The sequence below is a fragment of the Bos grunniens genome, chromosome 8 (genome assembly GCF_055505025.1).
Source record: "Bos grunniens cultivar Pamir isolate PY7600 chromosome 8, Bosgru_T2T1.0, whole genome shotgun sequence".
Lineage (NCBI taxonomy): Eukaryota > Metazoa > Chordata > Mammalia > Artiodactyla > Bovidae > Bos > Bos grunniens.
The window spans coordinates 59,224,771-59,249,912 of record NC_141172.1 but is presented as its reverse complement, the minus strand read 5'-3'; the positions used below and the strand labels follow the sequence as shown (position 1 = coordinate 59,249,912).

Genomic DNA, 25,142 nt, shown 5'->3' with positions numbered 1-25,142 from the left:
TGAATCTAATTGAGAATCCTGGACTACTTTGAACATCTGTTTTTAAAAAAAACACTCACTGGATTGCCTTTGCACTTAAGGTCTGAAGTTAACCATCTTGTCAAGCTATTTTAGGCTTTGTTTTCCCTTCGTAGGTTGAAAGTTGACTGAAGATAGGACCCATGTTTTTGCTGCTTTTACCCTCCTTCCAGCACCAAGCTCAGTCTGACAGCATTAATTAAAAAGTGGACACTATTTTTTAGGTTGTTGCCCTTAGAAAGCTTTGAATTCGAGTGGAAAAGTTTAGTTACCCAGATGGAAGATAAACATTTTATAACCAAGGATGTGTGAATAATTTTAGGAGTGATAACAACAGTAACTGACCCAAGTTTAGGTAGATTTTCCTCTGAGTTGGTTTTATGTACTGGCATTTATATTTGGTCTCAGTAACATATATGACCCATCTGATACTGGGTGAGAAATGGCATCTTGGATAGTAGGATTGACAGGTGAATTCTCTCATTCTTCTTGCCTTACTCAGCTGAAATGCCAGGAGAGGGAGGGAAGGGCTGCGCACGTGCCACTGCAGCCTGAGTGGCCTTTGAAGTAGCCACTCCTATCCTATTTGCTCCTTCAATGTTCATCTGTGTAGGGGCAGCAAAAAGGGAAGAGGAAGAGCCTGACTTTTTGCTCCTCTGGTGGTAGAAACTGCTTTCTCTCACAACTAGCAAGTCAGGAAACAAACTTCAAAGATTAGTGACCCAGGTTGCCATGGCAAGGCTGAAAGATGGATGGCTATTCATTTTTATAATATTTATTCTTATGTTCCCATTCTTTAGTGCTAATCTTACTGTGTCTTTTCCTGCTATTGATTATGCTTCTGTAAATTAGAATATTTCCCACACATTATAGAAGAAAAAAAATGGATGTAAATGAATCTAAGATGATTTTTTATCTATCATTACTATTTTAATAATGGGCAGTCATCTTTTAGAAAAGTTGCTGAGTGGTTTAACTCTTTCCAAACTGAATTGAGCACTCTTTTCATTTGGATTACCAGTTTAATGTCAGCTTTCCCATGGAGATTGTTTGGTGCATCCCCAGATACTTTACAATGAACTTAACCCAGGTTTTTACTTTTCTACTCACTCTTAACATTTTGGTACCTTCCTCATAAAAACAGAACACCCTGCTACCACTCACTCGGGAGCAATAAAAGGGAGACTAATTTTAGTGAAAGATTCATCTGTAAAATGTTATTATACAATTATGAATATACACACAGAAGGCTGTCTTTTGCATTAGGAGCTGACAGCATTATATGGGAAGCTTAATATTTAAATGAGTTGGTTTGTGATTTGAAACAGTTTTTTTTTTTTTTAAAGGCAATTCAGAGAAGTTTTTAAAATTTTAGTTGATTTACAATGTTGGGCTAATTTCTACTGTATAGCAAAGTGACTCACTTATACACATATATACATTCTTTTGTATATTCTTTTCCATTATGGTTTGTCCCGGGAGATTGGATATAGTTCTCTGTGCTTAACAGTAGGCCCTTGTTGTTTGTCCATTCTCTGTATTAAAGTTCGCATCTACTAACCCCAAACTCCTAGCTCATCCCTTTCCCACCCCTTTCCACCTTGGCATGTCTGTTCTCTGTGTCTGTGAGTCTATTTCTGAAACACGTGGTATTTTTTAAGAACTAAAAACCTATAAGCCCCAGTATGTAAGAGAAAACAGAAACCTAGCAAGAAACTAGGTTATATTTGTTGCCTAGAAAACTCTACTCTCCTTAGGAGAGCTTACTTATTTCTGAAATTTCTATGACTTATCATTTTGATCCAAACACAAAATGTGACATAATTGTGTTGGAGGACTGGATGAGATAGGAAGTGGAACAGGAGGAATGGAAGAGTTTAGTTGTCTGATAGTAGTATGACCGAAATTGAATAGTGAAAGTGTTCGTTGCTCAGTTGTGTCCAGCTCTTTATGACCCCATGGACTGTAGTCCTCTCGGCTCCCCTGTCCATGGAACTGTCCAGACAAGTATACTGGAGTGGGTTGCCATTTCCTTCCACAGGGCCTCTTCCTGACCCTATGATTGAACCCAGGTCTCCTACACTGCAGGCATATTCTTTACTGTCTGAGCCACCAGTTCAGTTCAATCGCTCAGTCGTGTCCGACAAGGAAGCCCTATAAATAACATAAAATTTGATAGCTAAGCAATAGTCATATATGCATATTATGTAGGAAAATTGAGGTCAGTACTGGAAGGAATGCCTAAGAGATTTGATCACGCTTGCCTCTGGGAAGGGAGACTAGAGACTGGGTGGGGTTGGTAGTAGAGTTCTATTTTCATCATAAACCACTTCATTCTTTTTTTATTTTTTAAACTTAAATACATGACTAAGCTTACATTTACAAGATGACATTTCACAGAATTGACTGGGAAATGTGCCTTTATAGAATTCGTTAAAATATAAGATAAATGAAAGGCAGAGAGAGACCTTTTTTTATATATACCATGTCACTGAAGTAAAGTGAAGTGAAGTGAAGTGGCTCAGTTGTGTCCAACTCTTTGCGACCCCATGGACTGTAGCCTACCAGGCTCCTCTGTCCATGGGATTTTCCAGACAGTACTACTGGAGTGGATTGCCATTACCTTCTCCAGGGGATCTTCTCTACCCAAGGATCGAACCCGGGTCTCCCAGATTGTAGACAGACGCTTTACCGTCTGAGCCACCAGGGACATGTCACTAGTACCTAGAATAGACCTGACACAGTGGGGTTTGATAAATATTTATTGAATGAATAAAGCAATTGCAGAAATGAAACTTCTGGAGTATGAATGAGATTAGAACCTTCAGGATAGAAGGCAAATGCTGTCTGCTGAGCTGTAAACTCCATAGAGCAAGGGAGTTTTTTGCTGTGTCTTAACACATGGGTGTCTGCTACCGAGTAGGCACTCAGCAGATGCTTCAGGGCTCGCTTTAAAATGGATTATTCAAGAATTATAGCCTTTGAGGGCTAGAAGTAAGGGTATTTCCTTCAGCTTGTATCTTGTTGCATCTATTCAGTTGAAGCATACTCCTTCCCTCACTTGATGGATCCTTTGTTAGGGATAAAATCAGAGCTAATCAATTGTGCAAAGTCTTTGTATTCAGTAAACTTTTATAGTAGGGCTTTCTATGACCAAAACTTGGCATTAGGTGCTACAGAGGTTATAAAGATGAATAAGTCTCAGTCTCTTGACTCCAAAGAAAATATAATCCAGAAGAGAAATTGAATTTCTATGCATTTAACTGTTACATACAAAATGTATTATGAGGCCTGAGCAGCTTGTGTGGGAGAAAGGATGATGATTCAGGAAGGCTTCCTTTCCTTTCTCTCCCCGTCTATTCTTACCACCCTGTCTTTCACTCTTTTATTTCATTTCTACCTAACTTTGTTTCTGGGTTTACTTAGTGCTTGCCATGAGCCAGGAATTGTGCTTCATGCTAGAATACGAAAAGATAAATTGAGGATCTTATGGTCTGGTTGGAGAGACATGTAACCAAAAAATGACAGTATGATCAGTGCAATCGAAGAGTTCTAGTGAAAAATTAAGGAGTTAGGCAGTGTTTGACAGGCACATCAGCAGCCTTGGTTTGAAGAGAAGTGTTATTCATAGCACCGTTTCTTGAATTACTATGTGCCAGGCACTGTGCTGTGAGCATTTTCATATATTTAAGCTTAATAATAATCCTCAGAACAACTCGGAAGTAGATGTAAGTAGATATAACTATTTCCACTTTAGAGCTGAGGAAGGCATGTAATATGTTGAATGACTTGCCTTAGATCACGTATTCAGTAGATGACTAAACTATCTAGGTCTGACCCCAAAGTTCATTCTATTCAATAGAAACGTATAATGATGTAGCCACTTTGGAAAACAGTTCCTTAAAAGGCTGAGAAGAGGTCCATGTGACCCAACAGTTCCACTCAAGAGAAGTAAAACAAACGCCAATGCAAAAAGGAATGTCATAACAGCGCTATTGACAAAGGTACTGAAGTGCAAACAACCCAAATGTCCATCAGTTGATGACTGGTTCTCCACACACTGGAATATTATTTTGTCATAAAAAGGAAATGAATTGATACATGTTATAACATGGGTGAACCTTGCAAAGGAACAGTAAGCTAAGTGAAAGAAGTCAGTTATTGTACAAAAGCCACATTTTATGATTTCATTTATATGAAGTATCCAGAATAGGCACATACACAAGTTAGACTGGTGATTGTCAGGGGCTCATGGAAGGGAAAAATGAGGTGTAATGGCCTTAGGTTTCTTTTTACAGTAATGAAAATGTTCTAAAATTGATTGTGATGATGGTTGTACAACTTTGTGAATATACTTAAAAAAACACAACCTTTGGGACTTCCACTGTAGGGGCCTGCGGTTCGATCCCTGGTTGGAAACTAAGATGGGTTCAGTGGTTAAGAAGTTGCCTTGAAATGCAGGGTAAGTGGGTTCGAACCCTGGTCAAAGAACTAAGATCCCACATGCAGTGGAGCAAATGAACCCTCTGGCCACAGCTAGAGAATCCAGGCACTACAACAAAAGACCTGCATGCTGCAACTAAAATCTGACACAGTCAAATAAGTATTTTTATAAAAAAGATCCTGCATGTCATGTGGTACAGCCAAAAAAAAAAAAAAAAACAACCAACTTTACACTTTAAATAGATTAATTGTATGGTATGTGAATTATATTTCAACAAAATTGTTCAAAACAAAATATCCTGGAACTCTGAAATTGAGTTTTCTGCTCTTGGTAGCTAGAAGTATCATTAAGATCTTATTGTAAAAGTAATTAAGCAACTGAGTGAGTCACTTAAAGAGTAAAACTGGCTTTTTCCTCACATGTTATTTATCAAAATTTACCTTACATTACCTGGGCTTCCCAGATGACACGAGTGGTAAAGAGCCTGCCTGCCAGTGCAGGAGACGTAAGAGATGTGGGTCCCATCCCTAGGTAGGGAAGATTCCCTGGAGGAAGGCATGGCAACCCACTCCAGTTTTCTTGCCTGGAGAGTCCCATGGACAGAGGAGCCTGGCGGGCTACAGTCCATAGGGTTGCAAAGAATCAGACATGACTGAAGCCACTTAGCAAGCACACAATTTACATTAATAATGTCTTAAAAGTGTATTAATTAATAGAGTTTGCCTAATAAGTTTTTTTTTCTGTTTTGGTGGTCTTTTGTTCTTTTTTATTTTTGTATTTCTTTTTGACTGTGCTGAGTCTTCGTTGCTGCTCAGGCTTATTCTCTAGTTCAGTGAGTGAGGGCTGTTCTCTGGTTTCAGTGCATGGGCTTCTCATTGCAGTGGCTTCTCTTGCTGTAGAGCACAGGCTCTAGGGCACGCAGGCTTCAGTAGTTGCGGTTCCTGGGTGCTAGAGCACAGGCTTGATAGTTGTGGTGCCGGGGCTTAGCTGCTCTGTGTGGCATGTGGGATCTTCCTGGATCAGGGATTGAACCCATATCTCCTGCATTGGCAAGTGAATTCTTTACCACTGAGTCACCAGAGAAGCCCTGTCTAGTAAGTTTTAAATAAGTTTCCTAAAAATAGTGCAGTCTGTTCTCCAAGTTCATTTGGAGAAAACTTGAAACATTAAGGATAGATGAGTAAGTAAAGTTGGATTTTAACAACTGGGTGATACTAAATCTTTGGAGCAGATATCTTTTGAAAGTTATTAGTTGGTTGTTAAAACCTGGAACCTTTGTGACACTTTTCTTTGCAGCTGTGCTATAGACTCTGGTTTCCCAGTACCAGTTGTGAAGGCTACTGCAAGTGATATGACTAAAACCCAGCAAGACCATGCTCTAGAGTGTAGCAGTCTCCAGGCCAAGGACTGGATACGGCTCAATATGTTTTCCTGTCCTACTATAAAATCAGTCACTTTTACTCTTCTGCCAGAGTCAAAGGAAAAGAGCCCTAAAAAAACAGTGTATGGGAGCAGACCCAAAAAATCAGACTCAAGTGCTGAGAGTATCTTTTAGACAGTAATTACAGTGACAGTAAGTACAGGCAAGGTGCTGGGGCTGGCTTTTATAAAGTCTACCTGTCTCTCTCAGTATATAGAGTGAACAAGACGTAGCTTAAGGTGTTGTTTTTTGTTTTTATTGAGTTCAAATGCTTTTTAGTAATCTATGCCCATTATTTGGATTGTGGTGGTTGGTAGGCTAATTAAGTTTTCAAAAGACTGATTTGGAAGGGTTGTTAATACCTCAGAAAACAGGACCAAATTTCAGAATAATTAACTTGTACAGAATACCAACTATGTGAAGGGCCTGTACCAGTGTCCTAAAGAATCTAGAAGCTATGTTAAGACCTTTCATCTTTTATCTAAATTTTACTGCCTCCTTGTGAGAACTTACAAATCCATCTGCCACAATCAAAGAATGAATTCTGCCTTGCTATCCTGTCTAAGAATTATCAAGGAGATTGTGTCAGGACATGACTTCCATCATAGCCCACTTCTGACTTAAGTTAATCACTTGACATCCTTGGGATGTATAGGAAATAACTGTTCCAAGCCTTGATCATCACCTTGTGTACTTAAATGAAGTGAAAGTTAGTCGTGTCCGACTTTTTGTGACCCCATGGACTGTATAGTCCATGGAGTTCTCCAGGTCAGAATACTGGAGTGGGTAGCCTTTTCCTTCTCCAGGGGTTGAACCCAGGTCTCCCGCATTGCGGGCGGATTCTTTACCAGCTGAGCCACCAGGGAAGCCTTTGTGTACTTAAATGTTGTATAAAAAGCCCTGGTTAGATCACTGAAACATGAGGTTCAGTCCTTACCTGCCCATTGTTGGCCTCAAGCCAGGCCAGGTCATTGATTCTATGTCTGTACTCCTAGTTTTTGGTATGTTAGAGAGACATCACCTTTGAGGAGTTTTATGAATGAGGCAGGCAGGTGCTTGTAGGTTGGTCTCAGCTGCTTTCTCAAAGGTACTTTTGTCAGAAGTCATTATGGATTTGGACTAGAGCTTAATAACAAAATGAGTAGAGTAAAAATATCCCTGCCTACACGTAGACTAACAGTTGCATCTTAGGAGAGATGCACCAGTTGCCACCAAGATCATTTTGTAGACAGGGTCTCAAAGGAGAGAGAAGGTAAAGGATAGTTCAACTCAAGAATCCTGCTTATAGTCATGGGGTACTGTTGGAGCCCCCTATACCGTGTGGCTGCACTGTGTGGCTTGTGGGAGCTTAGCTTCCCAACCAGGGATCCAACCTGTGTCTCCTGAAGTGGAAGTGCAGAGTCCTAACCACTGACCGCCAGAGAATTCCATCTTTTTTTTTTTTTTTTGAGTTTGCTTGTTCTATTTGGCCTAATATTCTTAGGGATACTTGATGCTAGGCCCCCCTTTTTAACATATCATGGAAAATCAGAATATATGGATGAACAAAGATAAGAAAAATTTCCTCCTGTCACCCAAGGATTATCACTGTTATATCATAGTGTATATTCTTTTGAATGTTTCCTTCACATATCTGTGTATGCATGTATTTGTTTAACCACCATGAAATCATACTATTCATATTCTTCTTTACTCTGCTTGTTTTAAACATTTTTATTTCAGTAAATTTTCATCTCATCTAATTTTACTATATTCAGATTTTTCCAATTATCTCCAAAATACGTTTTTAACTGGTTTATTTAAACTAATATGCAGTCTGGTATGCATAGTGTATCTGATTATTTCCTTTCATTTCTTTTAATCTAGCACAGTTCCTATCTTTTCTTTTTCCTTTTAGAATAATAATAACACTGACTTACTGAGAACTCCTGCAGAACCAACTTTTGGATGAGCTGATTGCTTCCTGTGATGTCTATCCCCTGTGTTTCCTGTAAACTGGCAATCACATCCAATAGTTTGATGGAGCCAAGGAAAGTATTTTTTGCTTGATTACCAAGCAGAGGTGATGTCTGAATTTCACAGTGTATCACATCAGAAGTCACATCTGGTTGGCCCACTGTTAATGATGCTAAGATGGGCAGTTGGATTAAGATGATAGGGTTTTATCTCTTTATGATGTCCTTAGGTTCTCCCTGCAATGACAGATAGTGTTTCTTTGGCAGTTTACAGACTCCCATCAGCCATTCACATAACGATTTTAGCCCTTGGTGACCCTTGCCTGAATCAACCGTTTTGTGCAAAATGATGTTTTCTAATTCTGAAATTCCTTCTTTATGTGCTGGTACTCTTCTATAATATAGAACTAGGGCTGTTCATTTACTCTAAAAGGTGGGATAAATGCATGCTTTTTAAAAAGTTACTATTCAGGAACTCCTAGATTTTCATGAATATGAAGTGTTTGGGTTAGTTACAGTCTTTTCTATTTTTGTGGTTTTTTTTCAATACTTAAACTGATAAAACTTTGGCCAGTGGGAGCTGCTGCTTTTGGTCCTGTAGGACAGGACTCAGAAACCAGGTGGTGCTTTGGTTGGTGCTGTTGCCCTTGCCATTGTCCACTTTTGTAGCTCAAAAGCTTCACTTTTAAACCCCTAAATCTTTGGAAATTCCTTGGCGATCCAGTGGTTAGGATTCTGCGCTCTTACCGCCAACGGCCCAGGTTTAATCCCTGGTCAGGGAACCAGGATCCTGCAAGCTGTGCAGTATGGGAAACAAACAAAAACACAGAAATCTTTGTTTATAAGGTGACAACTGCTAGCTATTGAGTCCAGGAAATGCTTAAGAGAGGCCCACTTCATACTGCTAGATTAACACACTACCACTACAGTGCATTGAGGAATAATTCTAACAGTGTTCAAAATGCAGCATTCTCATGACAGCTTAAAGATTCCTAAACATTTTTAAAGAGTTGTGCACATTTTGCCCAGGCCTCTGCAGTTCAGTTTTGTGGTTTAATGCCTCTTCTTTTTTTATACTCAGATTTCAAGGAATTTGCATGTATCTCAATGTTTTTTCTGCTGATGTTTATTTAAGAAGATTATATGTTTGTTTCACAAACTTAATACAACATTTTTCTCTTCAAAGCAATGTGCTGAAGAGTTTCAGTTACATTCCAACTATCCTTGAGAGAAGATGACATTTGGAAAACCATGCTACATGACAGCAAAGGAGATGTGAGTTCTAGATGAGCCTGGCATTAGGAGACAATATTACTGCATATAAAGAACTGTTAATGGTCTTGTTTGACAATGTTTTAAGTATATAGTGGTGTTGATTGACAGTGTTTCAAGTATATAGCATACTAGCATGATAATTTGCTGCAGGTGTTTATTGTGTTTTTAGCTCCCTTTTAGGAAAGAAAAAGCAGTAGGAGATATGATCAGAAAGGTCTAGGGTACCCAGGTCATGTGAGACCTTGTAGACCAAGGAGTAAGGACTTTGGATTTTATTTTAAGTGGGAGAAGTAACCAAGGGTTTCAGAGGAGGAGTGACATAATCCATCTGAACCTTGAAAAGCATCATTCATGCTACAACATGGAGAACAGACTTGGGAGGCAGTAGGGAAAGTTCATGGGGAAAAGTAGAACTAAGGAGACTAGTTAGGAAACTATCACATTAGTCCAGGTATTGGCTTAGGTAGCAGCAGTGAATGATGCCGAGTAGTTATATTTCAGGCATATTTTTGAAATGGGACCAACAGGATTTGCCAGATCATCAAATGTGGGATGTGAATTAAAGAGAGGAGTTGAGGAAGATGCCCGGGGTTTTGACCAGAGATGCTGGTGAATAGTTATGCTGTGTACTGAAACTGGAGGTAGGTTTAGAGGACAAGATCAAGAGCTCAATTTTGGACATGTTATGTTTGAGATGATGCTTAGATATCTAAGTGATATCAAGTAGGTAGCAGGATATAGAAATCTGGATTTCCTTGGGGTGGGAGGTGGGAGAGCTGGGGCTTGGAAATTAAAATTTTGGTGTCATCAGCCATGGGACTAGTTGGGATCACTAAAGGAGTGAATATAGATAGAAAAGAGAAGTCTGAGGATTTACCCTTGGGACATTCCAACCTTTATAAATTGGGGAGATGAGAATTGAGCAAAGGGAACACAGTCAGTGATGTAGGAAGCTTTCCTGAGGCCAAGTGAAGAAAGGGTTTCACGAAAGAGTAGGGTCAGCTGTTAACCTTCTAGAAGTCTTAGACTTTTTGTGTTTTACATTTAGGTCTGTGATCCATTTTGTGAAAAATATGGTCAGTGTCTAGGTTCTTTTTTTTTCCCTTTGGTATGTGGATGTCTGTTCATTTACTTTTAATGCTCTCTTTTCGAGGAGGTTTTTAAGTTGCTAAATTAGGTATCTCAACCTTCATTTTTCCAGGTTCGTGGAGTCCAACTTTTTGACAATGGTCCCAAATGGTGGTCTCCCCAACAGTTGTTAGATGGTATTATGTGAACTATTTCCAGCACAGTTTAATTCTTCTTAGATTGTGTCCAGCAGAAACACACATAACATTATACCTTAAATACAAGGGTTTTGCATAAGGATAAGATAAATGTCTGTTTTGGTACCTCATTGAAAGGTATCTAATGTATGCTTATATTTCATCAGTTCTTAGGATTCTTTTCACCAGTCTAATTTTAGTATTACATGGTATTAGAATAATAGGAGACAGAAAGTATAATTTTTACCAACTTGTGGAGACACATTTACCAAATCTTTGACAGAATAGTTTGTTGTGACTAAATTTGTCATTCTGTATTCTCCCCAGAGAAGGCAATGGCAACCCACTCCAGTACTCTTGCCTGGAGAATCTCATGGATGGAGGAGCATGGTAGGCTGCAGTCCATGGGGTCGCTAAGAGTCGGACATGACTGAGCAACTTCACTTTCATGCATTGGAGAAGGAAATGGCAACCCACTCTAGTATTCTTGCCTGGAGGATCCCAGGGACAGAGGAGCCTGTTGGGTACCGTCTATGGGGTCACACAGAGTCGGACACGACTGACGTGACTTAGCAGCAGGAGCAGCATTCTCCCAGGAGATTTTAGTATTTGGGGATATTGTTGTGTGTATATATATTCTTCCTTCCAAATCATGGTTGTTGACTATGTTAAATATGTTAACTGTTATTATTAGTATCCGTGGGAACTCTATGGTTTATATTATTCTTATCCATAATTGTACCTTTTTGGCAACTGCACCTTCTCCACCTTATCCTTCCCAGAATTGTCATCCAGTGGCAAAAACTTGTTAAGCTTATTAATGTTTCTTTCTTTCTTTTTTTTAAGTTGGAGAATAATTTCTTTACAATGTTGTGTTGGTGTCTGCTGTACAACATTGCAAATCAGTCATAACTCTCTCTATATATATCCCCTCCCTCTTGAGACTCCCTCGTACCCCCAATAAGTTTATTTCTGAAAAACAGAAATTGATAATAAATATTTGCAAATGCTTTTTCAGCATCTTTTGATATGGTCAAACTTTTAAAGATTGGTTCTTATGCTAATACTTTGTTGATAAATTTTGTTAAATTAGTTAAGGAATCAGGCTTTTCTTAAGACAAGCGAGTAGATCATGGTGACATACTATATCACATATGCAGTCAGTGTGCTCTAATATATATGCTTAACTATGTTTAGAATTTTAATTCTTGTGTTTGAGGTTAATTTGTTTTCTTATTTTAATCCTCTTTGTATTTTATAATCAGTATCATATAAAATGGGAGGCAATGGTTTATATTAGGAAGTTAGGAATGTCACTATTACTGGGATTATTGAATCTGTACATTTGAAGAAATTATGTTCCATTTATCTAGTGAGGACTTTTTTGGCCATACTGGGCTTGTGGGATCTTAGATCCCCAACAAGGGATTGAGCCTGGGCCCCTGGCAGTGAAAGTGCTGAGTCCTAACCACTGTGCCATGAGGGAATTCCCTTAAGACTTTTTATCCTTTGTAGGTTTTAATAATTTTCTCTGTTATTGCCAATTACATTCTCATTTTCTTTTATGATATCTTTAAAGTCTAAAGAGTTATTTCAGTAAGTGTAAAATAAAAATTTTTAGTATTAAGAAAATGTGTCAGAGTTTAGTTGGTAGCATTCTTTCTCAAGGATGTGGAATACTAGGACATCTGAAATGATGACATTGTCAATTTTATAAAATATGGTATCTATCAGTGTAACGTCCACAGGAATGGTGGTGGGATATCTTCTTAGGTTCAACTAAACACTTGCACATTCAGAAAAGCCACCATAGGTCTCACTTGGCAACACTATTCAGAAGGATATAGGACAGAAACTGTAACTTGTCTGTTAGATAAACTGTAAGGCAGTGGGAGTCCTTGCAGCAGTTCATTCTTTCTGAAGTGCTCTTCTCACAGCTAAGGCTCCAAGAGATAAGATCCACGTTGGGTGGTGCAGGGAACTCCGTGGGCATGGTTTCTAGGGTCTTTTGCCAGGGACATACATGCCTGATTAATTACATATCACCACGCTCAGAAATTCAAGAACATGGCTTCCTACACTCTGTCTGCTTCCACTCCAGATGCAGTTTACTAATTTGGTAGTTTCTGTGTTGCCAGATAACATAGGTGGCGTGCTGTCTTAATCAGGTTCACAAGGATTAACCCAAGGTTAAATTCTTACATATAAGGAGAAGGGGTTTTGCTCATTTTGGTCCACAGTCATGCTTGCTGATTTTTTCACTTAATGCCTTCTTATTTTATACAGTATCATCTTTCAGAAGGCTTTTCTTACTCCAAGATTATTTTTTAAATCGGCATTTTCTTTTAAAATTGATTTTACATAGATCTTGAGCCATCATTTTCTGTATGGTGAGGTAGAAACTAAAACTTTTTTCAGATGGCTTATCAGTTGTTCCAGTCATTTATTGCATGGTCATTTGTTTTCCTATCGGTTAGAAACGTCACTGTTGTCATAGAGTAGTTACTAGGAGATAGTTCTTCAAATTAACAAATGGTTGGGTATATTAAAAAAATATATATTTTAAAGTAATAAAAACCTACTTATAATCGCGTGATTGTGTATTAGATTGTGTTACTTGTATGCTGAGAATTTATAGTGTCGGTTTTTTCCTTAAAGCAAGTATATGTAGTCTAAAAAGCAGTATTCTTTTTTCTAAACAGAAGTTTGCTTTATTGAAGGCTGTTGTGCTTATTTAGGTGGCCTTACTCAGAAAACTAACCACTCAATGTAGTGGAAAGTAGTGAATTAAGAGTTTGAATAATGGGGTTCTGGTTTCAGACCTGCTATTTCACTGACTGCTCCTTTGTGCAAGTCAGCCTGTCTGTGTTTTGTTTTGCTCAAACTGCACGAATAACAATCCCTATCCTGCCTATTTCCGAGTATTGTTGAGAATTAGATGGGATGATGGATATAAAGGCACATGTAATTGGTAAAGCAGGTTAAATGTAAGGAATTATTGCATCTTAACTTTTCCTCCCTTTCTCTTGTAGGTAGTGTTGGTGCTTCTTTTCAGTGCCAGTCCATCCATCACGACCACATTTGTCATGATGACAGTGACAAGGTGAGGTCCGTGTTGATGTCTACAATGGTGAAAATGCATGCTGCCCTGTATCACTGAACTCACTTGCATAACTCGGGATGTAGCGGCAGGAGAGTGTGACTTGGGAGGCACAGTGTTGAGATACAGAGGGCCTTTCTGGTTTGTTGCTGGGTTGTTAGACTGCTCCAGAAAACTTGCAGGTAATTCCAGGAGTGGGGCTGGAGTCCTGATAACCCTTCCATTTCCTTACCCCCATTCCTGTCTCTGTCACTGCACTTCCTCTTTTCCTGAACAGCCTGGATGGATTATCTTAATATCCGAACAGGTGTTTCCAAAACTGATAACTATCTCAGCAGTTTGTGTGTGTTTCCACTTTGAAATATCTTCGACATTCCAGTTTGGTCTGTTTTGTAGTTGACTATATTATGGCTTCTTCTTATACTTACTTTTTTTTTTTTCACTCCATTTCCAAAGCCCAATTTAAATGTTGAGGATTGAGAATGGAACCTGTCTGATTCATGCCAAAAAAACCTTCTTTAGGCTTGTTTTGTTTTTTAAATCAGGTCCAGTCTTTTGGTATTTTGCTTCTGTTCTTTTATCTCTAAAGAAACTGATCTTTGGGCGCTTTTCAGTACTCACGAGCACCCGTGACGGCCCAGGCCTTGAAGTGAATACTAACGTGGGCTTGGTGTTTGGAACCTCTGGCTGCTGATATTGGAAGGGCTTAAATTCAGTCTTTTCCATCATCAGTTTCCAGTGGTTTCCCTCCCATTTCCTGTGTCTTGTGTACAGGAATGTATCGCTCCCTTGGTAGTTTCCCAGGCAGACCAATCCAAGTGATGTTTTTCTCTGCTGTTTTAATCAAGATCCTCCTCCCTCATCCTGTTGGAGCTTGATCAAGAAGTTGGTTGAACATTGGGATTTTCCAAATGGCCTTTGTTCTGTGTGTTGATCTCTCTATGAGCTTTGCTCAGTCAGATTTTGGTCTGTTTATGGAGAGAGTGGTACACTTTTAGTATTCCAGATTCTCTCTTATGATAGTAATCCAGAGGCATGGGCTTAACTTTTAACTTCTTTCAGAAGCAAGCCACTGAAAGAGACTTCTAGACTATATAGTTAGCTCCCTAAAATGTAGTATACTGCAGATTTTAGAAATAAGCATCTGGAAATAAGACCGATGATAGAGACAAAAGGCAAAATCACTTTAGGTCAGTAATACTACGAGCTGTTGTGTTACATAATTGTAAAGATGTGTGGGGGTTAAATTTTCTTTCGCCTACTCAGTATAATATGCCTCTATCCATTTTCCCTTATAGTGGAGAAGCCAGCTTTAGAGTCTAGAGATGAGATTTCTGTCCACCTCTGCCACATATTTTTTATCTACTTTAAAATGATTTTCTTCCTAATTTCTGAACCTTTGTATGACTGATTTTGTGCTTTTAGGATGAGAGGTCTCTCCTGAAATACATGGGGAAAGGGAAGAGAAATTTGAGGGATTTTGTCACTTGATCAGCCTATCAAAGAACTGTCAGAAACTGCTTTGCTCTCCTCTCTTTCCTGCCTACCACGTGTATATTTATGGTTGTCTCCCAGAGGGAAATGGAGAGAATGGATTAGGGTCTCTTGAATATATTTATAATTTATTCAACTGATTCAGTCAGCAAATAATATTTGTTGATTGGCAGCTATGTTTCTAGGCACTTAGGGAATACATCAGGATACAAAACAAATAAAGATTGCTGTTTTTTCGTGAATGTGCAGTCTGAGTGGGGAGGGGCAGACAAAATAAACGTAATATGTTGTACAGTATGTTACAGTAAGCACAGTGGATTGAAGAAAATGTACAGCAGAATAAGTGGGATGAGGACCACCCAGAATTGGATGGTACGGATTGCAGCTTTGAATAGGATCATTAGACATCATTCTGGGAAGGAGAGTGGTAGATAGGATAAGAATCAGATCACTATGTTTGTAGCAGTTTCTGACTTCTTTCTTTCTATAATAAATGGGTATTGGTTTTGTAAAGCAGCAGTGAAACCTGCTCCCTGATACATGCCACCTGGATTATATGTTCTTTTCTCTCTCTCTCTGAAAATTGACAGGATTATAGAGCACAGCTAACTCAACCCTGTTTTTAAAATAAACTTGGAAGCTGTGATCCCAGTGGAGAAAAGACTCCATTCCAGGGAGTTACCCTGGAGTGTTGGGGCTAGATCAGTTCTTCTATCCCTGATACAAGCCATGTAAAATAATTGGTTATTTCTGAACACATTTTCAAAACACACTGATGCTTACTATTCTCACTTAACTTTCAGGCATGGTTCATTTCTCAGATTTGGGAACAAAAGTTGATGTTTTTAAAAGTTGTCTGAATTTTAACTAACGGATGTGTGATGGAGGTGAAACCAAGGAGTAAAAGGGCCATTTGTTGTATATCCCTTCTATAGCCTCGCAAGTGGCAAGCCCTTGAATTCCATGATTGAGCTTGTTTTCCAGCTTAAGTTTCTCTGCTGCTGTACATCAGCTTGGCAGTGCTGGCAGGAGCTGATTGCAGCTCTGAGGTTTACTGTTGAATACTGTGAGTTACATACTTTCATGTTCAGTTTATATTGGGCATAGCAATTCACACAAAGCCCTTTAGGAATATTTTTATATTCATTTATAATGTCATATCCCATAATTTCCAAGTAGCAAACATCAATTACATATTTGAGTACCTACTATAAATTTAAGCATTGTTTTAGGCATTGGAGACAAGTATAGTGAACAAAACAGACAGGAATCCTTACTTTTAAGGAGCTTACTTTCTTTGTAAATGGTTAGGAAGATGGCAAAACATAATTAAAGGTACTGTTAGTTCATTTGTGTTATGAAGAATAATAAATCAGATAAGGGATATAGGTGTGTATTGGGAGAAGATTGCCTTCCAAACACTCTTTGAAATAGGGATTGTTTTATTCCCATTTGTAGGTGAGGAATGTGAGACGGATTAACTAATTTGCCCAAGATTACCCAGTTAGTAAGTAGTAAACAGGGATTCAAACCCAAGCTCCTTAATTCCAGAGTCTGTATTTGACCAACTGAAGAAATCTATTCCTAATGTTGCTTTACATACTCAACTCTGACAGGCTCAGAGAAAAACGTATCTTCTAGTGAAGGCCCTGGAGAACCACAGTGCACTAAGTCAGTCGGCAGGCAGTTTTGGCCTGTCGGTTTTTTCTTGTCCAGCTCTTTTGACATCCAAAAGGATTCCTGACTGTTTGTTACTCCAGGCCTCTCTAACCTGACAGCCCTGCTTCATACTCAGAAACCTGTGCTTCTTTGTAAGAAACCTCACATTGTGTGTTGCTGTATTGCACTGGTCAAATGTGATAGTTATGACAAAGTACTTTAAAAGTATAAAGAATAGGGGAAATATGTGATTGAGATAGCATATTTATGTTTCACTTAGGTATTGAAATTAACCTAACTCAGCTAATGTACTTGAGATACTTGGAATTAAGTAGTCATCTTCACAGTGAGAACAAGACCGGCATGGGGGAATAGGTCTGTCCTGAGGATGAGGTAAAACATTGAATAGTCTGATAAGAGGAGACTTCAGGTGAGAGGAATTAATTTGTAGCCTCAATGGTATACTCTTCCTGAGTGGCCTGGCAATATGTCTGGGAAAGCTGGCCATTTGAGAGAAGGAAATGGGAGAGTTCTTTCAAAACTGCATGTATGTAAATGGCTGGTCAGAGCAGAAGTCCTTTCTGGACAAAGCTTCCTTGTGCTGGCCTTCAGTCCTTTGGTCACGGAAGAAGGCACCAATCCGATTTGTGTATGGTCATCCTACACACACCGCTTTCAGAAAGGTGGGAGATGTGCTGTTGGTTTTTCTTCCATGACTGTACACTTCCTTTTATCTTTTAAATATTCAGTTTTTTTTTTTAACTACATAGTGATTAAAAAAAATATACGCAGCACTACGTTCAATCCCTCTCCCCAGAAGTTTACAGCAATTGGAATTTTAGTATTAACAGGATTTTTTAAAGTAATATTTGTATAGAGTATTTTTCATCTTTGCAAACAGTGGTTTTTTAGTATATTCAAAGAGTTGTTCCTCTATCTCCACCATCTAATTTTAGAACACTTATCATCATCACCCCCCAAGAAACCCATACCCTTTAGCAGTCACTCCCCATTATTCCTTCCCCTCAGCTCCTGGCAACCACTAATCTTTCTGTCTCTGGATTTGCCTGTTCTGCACATTCCATATCAATAGAATTACAAAAAAATGTGGCCTTTTGTGTCTGGCTTCTTTTACTTAGCATGGTGATTTCATGGTTTGTCTGTGTTGTAGCATGAATCAGTACTTCATTCCTTTTTATGGGTAAGTAATATTCCGTTGTGTGGAGCTAGCACATTTTGTCTGTCAGTTCCCTAGTTAGTGGATATTTGTTTCTATGTTTTGGTTATTATGAATACCACTTTTATGAACATTTGCCTGTAAGTATGTTTTTGTTTTTACATGATTTTAACATTTTGAGGAGCTGTCAAACTCTTCCAAAGTAGCTGTACCATTTTGCATTCCAACAAATGCCTGAGGGTTCCAGTTTCTCCACATACTTGCCGATACTTCTTTTTCCTGATTGTCTTTTAAACTACAGCCACTGTAGTGAGTATGAAGTACCATCTCATTGTGGTTTTAATTTTCATTTCTCTAGTGACTAAGTATGCTGAGCATCTTTTTATATGTTTATTGGCCATTCTTAAATCTTCTCTGGTCAGTTAAAAAACGTCAGTTAAAAGTCTTTTTATTGTTCTTGCCCCTTGTGCTTTAAAACAAAAGAGAGAAAAACAAAACCAAATCTCCCTGTGCCCCGTATTATATAGTTACACGTGTTTATTAGGGAAATAGAAATAGATTGTTATAAGTAGATACACCATCTTTCAGTAGATAACACTCTTAACATGCTTTTTTTTCCTTTAAATTTTTCTTTGCATTCTTTGCACAGTTACAGTAAAACTAAATTGCACTGATTATCTATGGTTGTGTAATTAATTACCCGAAAACTTAGTGGTGCAAAGCATATCTCTTAGTTTCTTCCATGGTTCTTGGGTTTTCTGTGCTCAGCTAGGTGGCTCTTGCTCGGAATTTCTCATGCATTTGCTGTCAGATGGTGGCTAAGGCTGGAGTCATCTCAGTGTCTTCACTCACATGTCTGATGGTTGATGCTGATTGTTAGGTGGGACTTAAGCTGGGGTCCTCAGCATGAGCACCTGTAGGTAGCATGGGCTTCCTCACAGTATGGCAGCTTGATTCCAAGAGTGACCAATAGAAACAGGCAGGTGCTATATGGCCCCTTATGCCTAACTTCAGAAGTCATAAAGCTTCGCTTCCACCATAGTCACAGGCCTGCCCAAATTTAAAAGGAGGGAGCATCAATCCCACCACTGGGGAAGAATGTCTACATAATGAGAGAATGAAGGATGGGAGAACTTATGGTCCTCTTGAAAAGTATAATCTGCACATTATATACACATGAAACATCAGTTAGCTGCATAATGTTGCACTATAAGGATACATGGTAATTTATTTAACTTGTCTTTAACTGTGGAGCTTTAGGTCATTTTTTAAAAATTGTGCATTTATTCAGTTTAGTTCAGTCGCTGAGTTGTGTCCGACTCCTTGCGACCCTATGAACCACAGCACGCCAGGCCTCCCTGTCCATCACCAACTCCCGGAGTCTGCCCAAACCCATGTCCATTGTGTCGGTGATGCCATCCAACCATCTCATCCTCTGTCATCCCCTTCTCCTCCAGCCCTCAATCTTTCCCAGCATCAGGGTCTTTTCAAATGAGTCAGCTCTCCGCATCAGGTGGCCAAAGTATCAGAGTTTCAGCTTCAACATCAGTCCCTCCAATGAACATCCAGGACTGATCTCCTTTAGGATGGACTGGTTGGATCTCCTTGCAGTCCAAGGGACTCTCAAGAGTCTTCTCCAACACCACAGTTCAAAAGCATCACTTCTTTGGTGCTCAGCTTTCTTTACAGTCCAACTCTCACATCCATACCTGACTGCTGGAAAAACCATAGTCTTGACTAGACGGACCTTTGTTGGCAAAGTAATGTGCTGTCTAGGTTGGTCATAACTTTCCTTCCAAGGAGCAAGTGTCTTTTAATTTCATGGCTAAAATCACCATCCGCAGTGATTTTGGAGCCCAGAAAGATAAAGTCTGACACTGTTTCCACTGTTTCCCCATCTATTTCCCATGAAGTGATGGGACTAGATGCCATGATCTTAGTTTTCTGAATGTTGAGTTTTAAGCCAACTTTTTCACTCTTCTCTTTGACTTTCATCAGGAGGCTCTCTTTAGTTCTTCTTCACTTTCTGCCATAAGGGTGGTATCATCTGCATATCTGAGGTTATTGATATTTCTCCCATCAATCTTGATTCCAGCTTGTGCTTCCTCCAGCCCAGCATTTCTCATGATGTACTCTGCATATAAGTTAAATAAGCAGGGTGACAATATACAGCCTTGACGTACTCCTTTTCCTATTTGGAACCAATGTGTTGTTCCACTTCCAGTTCTAACTGTTGCTTCCTGACCTGCATACAGGTTTCTCAAGAGGCAGGTCAGGTGGTCTGGGATTCCCATCTCTTTCAGAATTTTCCAGTTTATTGTGATCCACACAGTCAAAGGCTTTGGCATAGTCAATAAAGCAGAAATAGATGTTTTTCTGGAACTCTCTTGTTTTTTCGATGATCCAGCAGATTTTGGTAATTTGATCTCTGGTTCCTCTGCCTTTTCTAAAACCAGCTTGAACATCTGGAAGTTCACGTATTGCTGAAGCCTGGCTTGGAGAATTTTGAGTATTACTTTACTAGCATGTGAGATGAGTGCAATTGTGCGGTAGTTTGAGCATTCTTTGGCATTGCCTTTCTTTGGGATTGGAATGAAAACTGACCTTTTCCAGTCCTGTGGCCACTGCTGAGTTTTCCAAGTTTGCTGGCATATTGAGTGCAGCACTTTCACAGCATCATCTTTCAGGATTTGAAGCAGCTCAATTGGAATTCCATCACCTCCACTAGTTTTGTTTATAGTGATGCTTCCTAAGGCCCACCTGACTTCACATTCCAGGATGTCCAGCTCTAGGTGAGTGTGAGTGATCACACGTTCGTGATTATCTGGGTCGTGAAGATCTTTTTTGTACAGTTTTTCTGTGTATTCTCGCCACATCTTCTTAATATCTTCTGCTTGTTAGGTCCATACCATTTCTGTCCTTTATTGGGCCCATCTTTGCATGAAATGTTCCCTTGGTATCTCTAGTTTTTTTGAAGAGATCTGTAGTCTTTCCCATTCTATTGTTTTCCTCTATTTCTTTGCATTGATTGCTGAAGAAGGCTTTCTTATCTCTCTTTGCTATTCTTTGGAACTCTGCATTCAAATGGGTCTATCTTTCCTTTTCTCCTTTGCCTTTCGCCTCTCTCCTTTTCACAGCTATTGGTAAGGGCTCCTCAGACAGCCATTTTGCCTTTTTGCATTTCTTTTTCTTGGGGATGGTCTTATTCCCTGTCTCCTGTACAATGTCATGAACCTCTGTCCATAGTTCATCAGGCACTCTATCAGATCTAGTCCCTTAAATCTATTTTTCACTTCCACTGTATAGTTATAAGGGATTTGATTTAGGTCATACCTGAATGGTCTAGTGGTTTTCCCCACTTTCTTCAATTTAAGTCTGAATTTGGCAATAAGGAGTTGATGATCTGAGCCACAGTCAGCTCCCAGTCTTGTATTTGCTGACTGTATAGAGCTTCTCCATCTTTGGCTACAAAGAATATAATCAGTCTGATTTCGGTGTTGACCATCTGGTGATGTCCATGTGTAGAGTCTTCCCTTGTGTTGTTGGAAGAAGGTGTTTGCTGTGACCAGTGCGTTCTTTTGGGAGAACTCTGTTTATTCATTTAGCAAACATTCATAAGTGCCTACTCTATGCCAGGCATACCTGCATCAACAGAGTATCATGGTGAAAAGACTGACAAAGAAGGTCCTTCTTCATAGGGTGCTCTTTGTGGAAGGAGCAGAAAATGAACCGTATATGTAAACAAGTAAATAATCAGATACTCTAAAGTACTGTGCAATTAGTTGAGCAGTTGGCTACTCTTAGTTAGGTATTCAGTTCAGTTCAGTCGCTCAGTCGTGTCCGACTCTTTGCGACCCCGTGAATCGCAGCACGCCAGGCCTCCCTGTCCATCACCAACTCCCGGAGTTCACTCAGACTCACATCCATCGAGTCAGTGATGCCATCCAGCCATGTCATCCTCTGTCATCCCCTTCTCCTCCTGCCCCCAATCTCTCCCAGCATTAGAGTCTTTTCCAATGAGTCAACTCTTCGCATGAGGTGGCCAAAGTACTGGAGTTTCAGCTTCAGCATCATTCCTTCCAAAGAAATCCCAGGGCTGATCTCCTTCAGAATGGACTGGTTGGATCTCCTTGCAGTCCAAGGGACTCTCAAGAGTCTTCTGCAACACCACAGTTTAAAAGCATCAATTCTTTGGTGCTCAGCCTTCTTCACAATCCAACTCTCACATCCATACATGACCACAGGAAAAACCATAGCCTTGACTAGACGGACCTTTGTTGGCATACATTGACATGCCATATGCCATTCAAAAGCTTTTGAATGGCATATGGCATGTTTCTCTGCTTTTGAATATGCTATCTAGGTTGGTCATAACTTTCCTTCCAAGGAGTAAGCGTCTTTTAATTAGGGAAGGCCTTTAAGAAGGTGACCCTTAGGCTAAGATCTGACAGATGGAAAAGAACAAATCGAGAAAAACTTGGCCATAGAACATTCTAAGGAGAGGAAACAGCTAGTGTAAAAGCCCTGATAGAAACAAACAGAAGGAGAGCTGATGTGCTCCAGCAAGGTGCATGAGGGTACAAGTGGTTGAGATGAGGTTGAAGGGGTAGGTATAGACGAAATTGAGTGGATCTTGGTAAGCCAGGGAAAGAAGTTTAGATTTTATTCTGCCTATATGGGAAGCCTTTGGAAGGTTTTAAGCGAAGGAGTGACATTATATATTCTTTTACAGTATCCCTTTTGCTGCTGTGATAAGAATTTTTAAAAATTGTAAAATCTGCAACACAAAATTTACCTTCTTAACCATTCATTTAGGTGTACAGCTCAGCAGTGTTAAGTACATTCACATTGTGCAGCCAATCCCTAGAACTCTTTTACATTGCAAAATGAAAACTCTATTCATTACACAATACCTTACTCTTCTCCCAAGCTCTGGCAATCACTCTTCTACTTTGTCTCTTAATCTGAGTGCTCTATGTACCTAATACAGGTGAAGTCATATAGTAGTAGTCTTTTTGTGACTGACTCAGCATAATGTTGCCAACGTTCATCCATGCTGTAGCTTCAGAACTTCCTTCCTTTTAAAGGCTGAATAATATTCCACTGTATGTGTATAGCATTTTTTTTATTCATCCATGGATGGTTTCTTGGGTTACTTCCACGTTTTGGCTATTGTGAATAATGCTGCTAGGACCCTAGGTTTTCAGAAACCTCTTTTAGACTCTGTTTTCAGCTCTTGGAGGTATATGCCTAGAGTGGAATTGTTGGATCTTTTCTCCCATTTTTAATGTTTTGGCGAACCACTATTCTGTTTCCTGAAGGGAGTGCACCATTTTACGTTCCCACCAAGAGTGTACAAGGATTCCTGTTTGTTGACATCCTTGTCAACACTTTTTTTTTCTATTTTTGTTTTTTTGTTTAATGGTAGCCTCCTAATGAGTGTGAGGTAGTATCTCACTGTGGTTTTGATTTGCATTTTTCTCCTGACTAGTGATGTTGAACATATTTTCTAGTGCTTATTGGACATTTGAACATCTTTGAAAAAATGTCTATTTCAATCCTTTGCCAATTTTATAATCAGGTTTTGGTTTTTGCTTGGTTGTAGTTCTTTATGTGTGTATGCTTGTGTGTTAAATCGCTTCAGTCTTGTCCAACTCTGCAACCCTATGGACTGTAGCCTGCCAGGCTCCTCTGTCCATGGGATTCTCCAGGCGAGAACTCTGGAGTGGGTTGCCATGCCCTCCTCCACGGGATCTTCCCAACCCAGGGATCAAATCTACCTCTGTTATGTCTCCTGCACTGGCAGCAGATTCTTTACCACTAGCGCTACCTATAGTTCTTTATATATTCTGGATATTAATCTGTTATCAGATATGACTTGAAAATATTTTCTCCTATTCCATAGGTTCCCTTTTCACTCTTGTTGCACTGATGTTTTTATTTTGAAGTAATCCAAATTTATGTTTTTTTCTCTTGTTGCCTATGAGTTTCAGAATGAGATCTTCCTTATATATATTCTAAGATTATAGTGGTTTTCTTTTGTTGGAATAAGGAAAAGGGACTTCTGGTCGTCCAGTGGTTAAGATTCCACATTTCCAATCCAGGAATCATGGATTGGATCCCTGGTTGAAGAACTAAGATCCTGAATGCTGCAGGGTGGCTAAAAAACAAACAACAAAAGAATTAAGGAAAAGGCAGAAAATCTGATGAGAAATTCATAATTACTAAAGAAATATAATTTCCAAGTTCAATTGGCTAACAAGCATATTCTACCAAACATTTAAAGAAGGCACATCACCAATCTTACAGAAACTCTTGTAGAGAACAGAAAAAGAATACTCCAGGATTCATTTTCCGAGGCCAGCATAATATCTGTGACAAGACTTGATAAAGATGTTACAAAGACGAAAAGTAACAGCTAATCTCACTTAAGAAAACAGATGTAAAGATTGTAAGCAAAATATTAGCAAACCAAATCCAACAGTGTAGAAAAAGAGTAGCACAATATGATGATGGTTTCATAGGAATGTAAAATTGGTTTAACCTCCAAAAAGCAATGTAATTCACCCAGCAACAGAAATTCTGTGATTATCTAATAGATACAGAAAATTTTCATAAAATTAAATATCCATTTTATGGTAAACTTTTAACAAATTTAAAATAAAATAAACCTCCCTTGATTTGCTAAAGGGATCTACCAAAAACCTACTGCCAACATCATACCTAAAGGTGAAATGTTGGAAGCTTTCCAGTTTTGGAATAAGACAACAATGCATGCTCTCACTGTATCTATTTAGCATTGTACTGGGAGTCCTAGCCAGTGCAGTGAGACAGGATAAGAGGAAAACGTGTTGGAAAGATAGAAATTGAATGGTTATTTTGTGCCAATGGGAGTATATGTGTAGGAAACACAAAAAAATTAAGAAAACTGTTAGAATTAATAATTATGTATAAAACTTAGAATAAACCCAAGAACAAATGTGCAAGATCTTTCCAGAAAACTGTGAAGCATTATTGAAAAAATTAACAACTCTGGAGAAGGAAATGGCAACCCACTCCAGTGTTCTTGCCTGGAGAATCCCAGGGACGGGGGAGCCTGGTGGGCTGCCGTCTATGGGGTTGCACAGAGTCGGACACGACTGAAGTGACTTAGCGGCAGCAGGTAAATAAATGATGCATCTTACTTACAGTTTGAAGATTTAATATTATAAAGATGTCAATACCACCTGATTCATCTCGAGATCAATGTGAAAGTGAAAATTGCTCAGTCGTGTCCTACTCTTTGTGACCCCATGGACTATACAATCCATGGAATTCTCCAGGCCAGAATATTGG

The 25,142-nt window shown here is 39.2% G+C and overlaps 1 protein-coding gene across 9 annotated transcripts in view; it reads left to right on the top strand.

Annotated features, from left to right (window-relative positions):
- Nucleotides 1-25,142, top strand: part of RNF38 (ring finger protein 38) — a 121,822-nt gene that overhangs the window by 39,564 nt on the left and 57,116 nt on the right. For 6 of the 9 annotated variants that reach the window (XM_086415865.1, XM_086415864.1, XM_086415860.1 and 3 more), the window contains exon 2: nt 13,410-13,480. The exons of 1 other annotated variant lie outside the window; for it this stretch is intronic. In XM_086415865.1, the coding sequence (XP_086271991.1) occupies nt 13,410-13,480 (71 nt within the window). Of the gene's footprint in view, nt 1-8,398; nt 9,113-13,409; nt 13,481-25,142 lie in introns of those variants that run through there. 2 more of the 9 variants (XM_086415875.1, XM_086415895.1) reach the window with 2 other exon arrangements.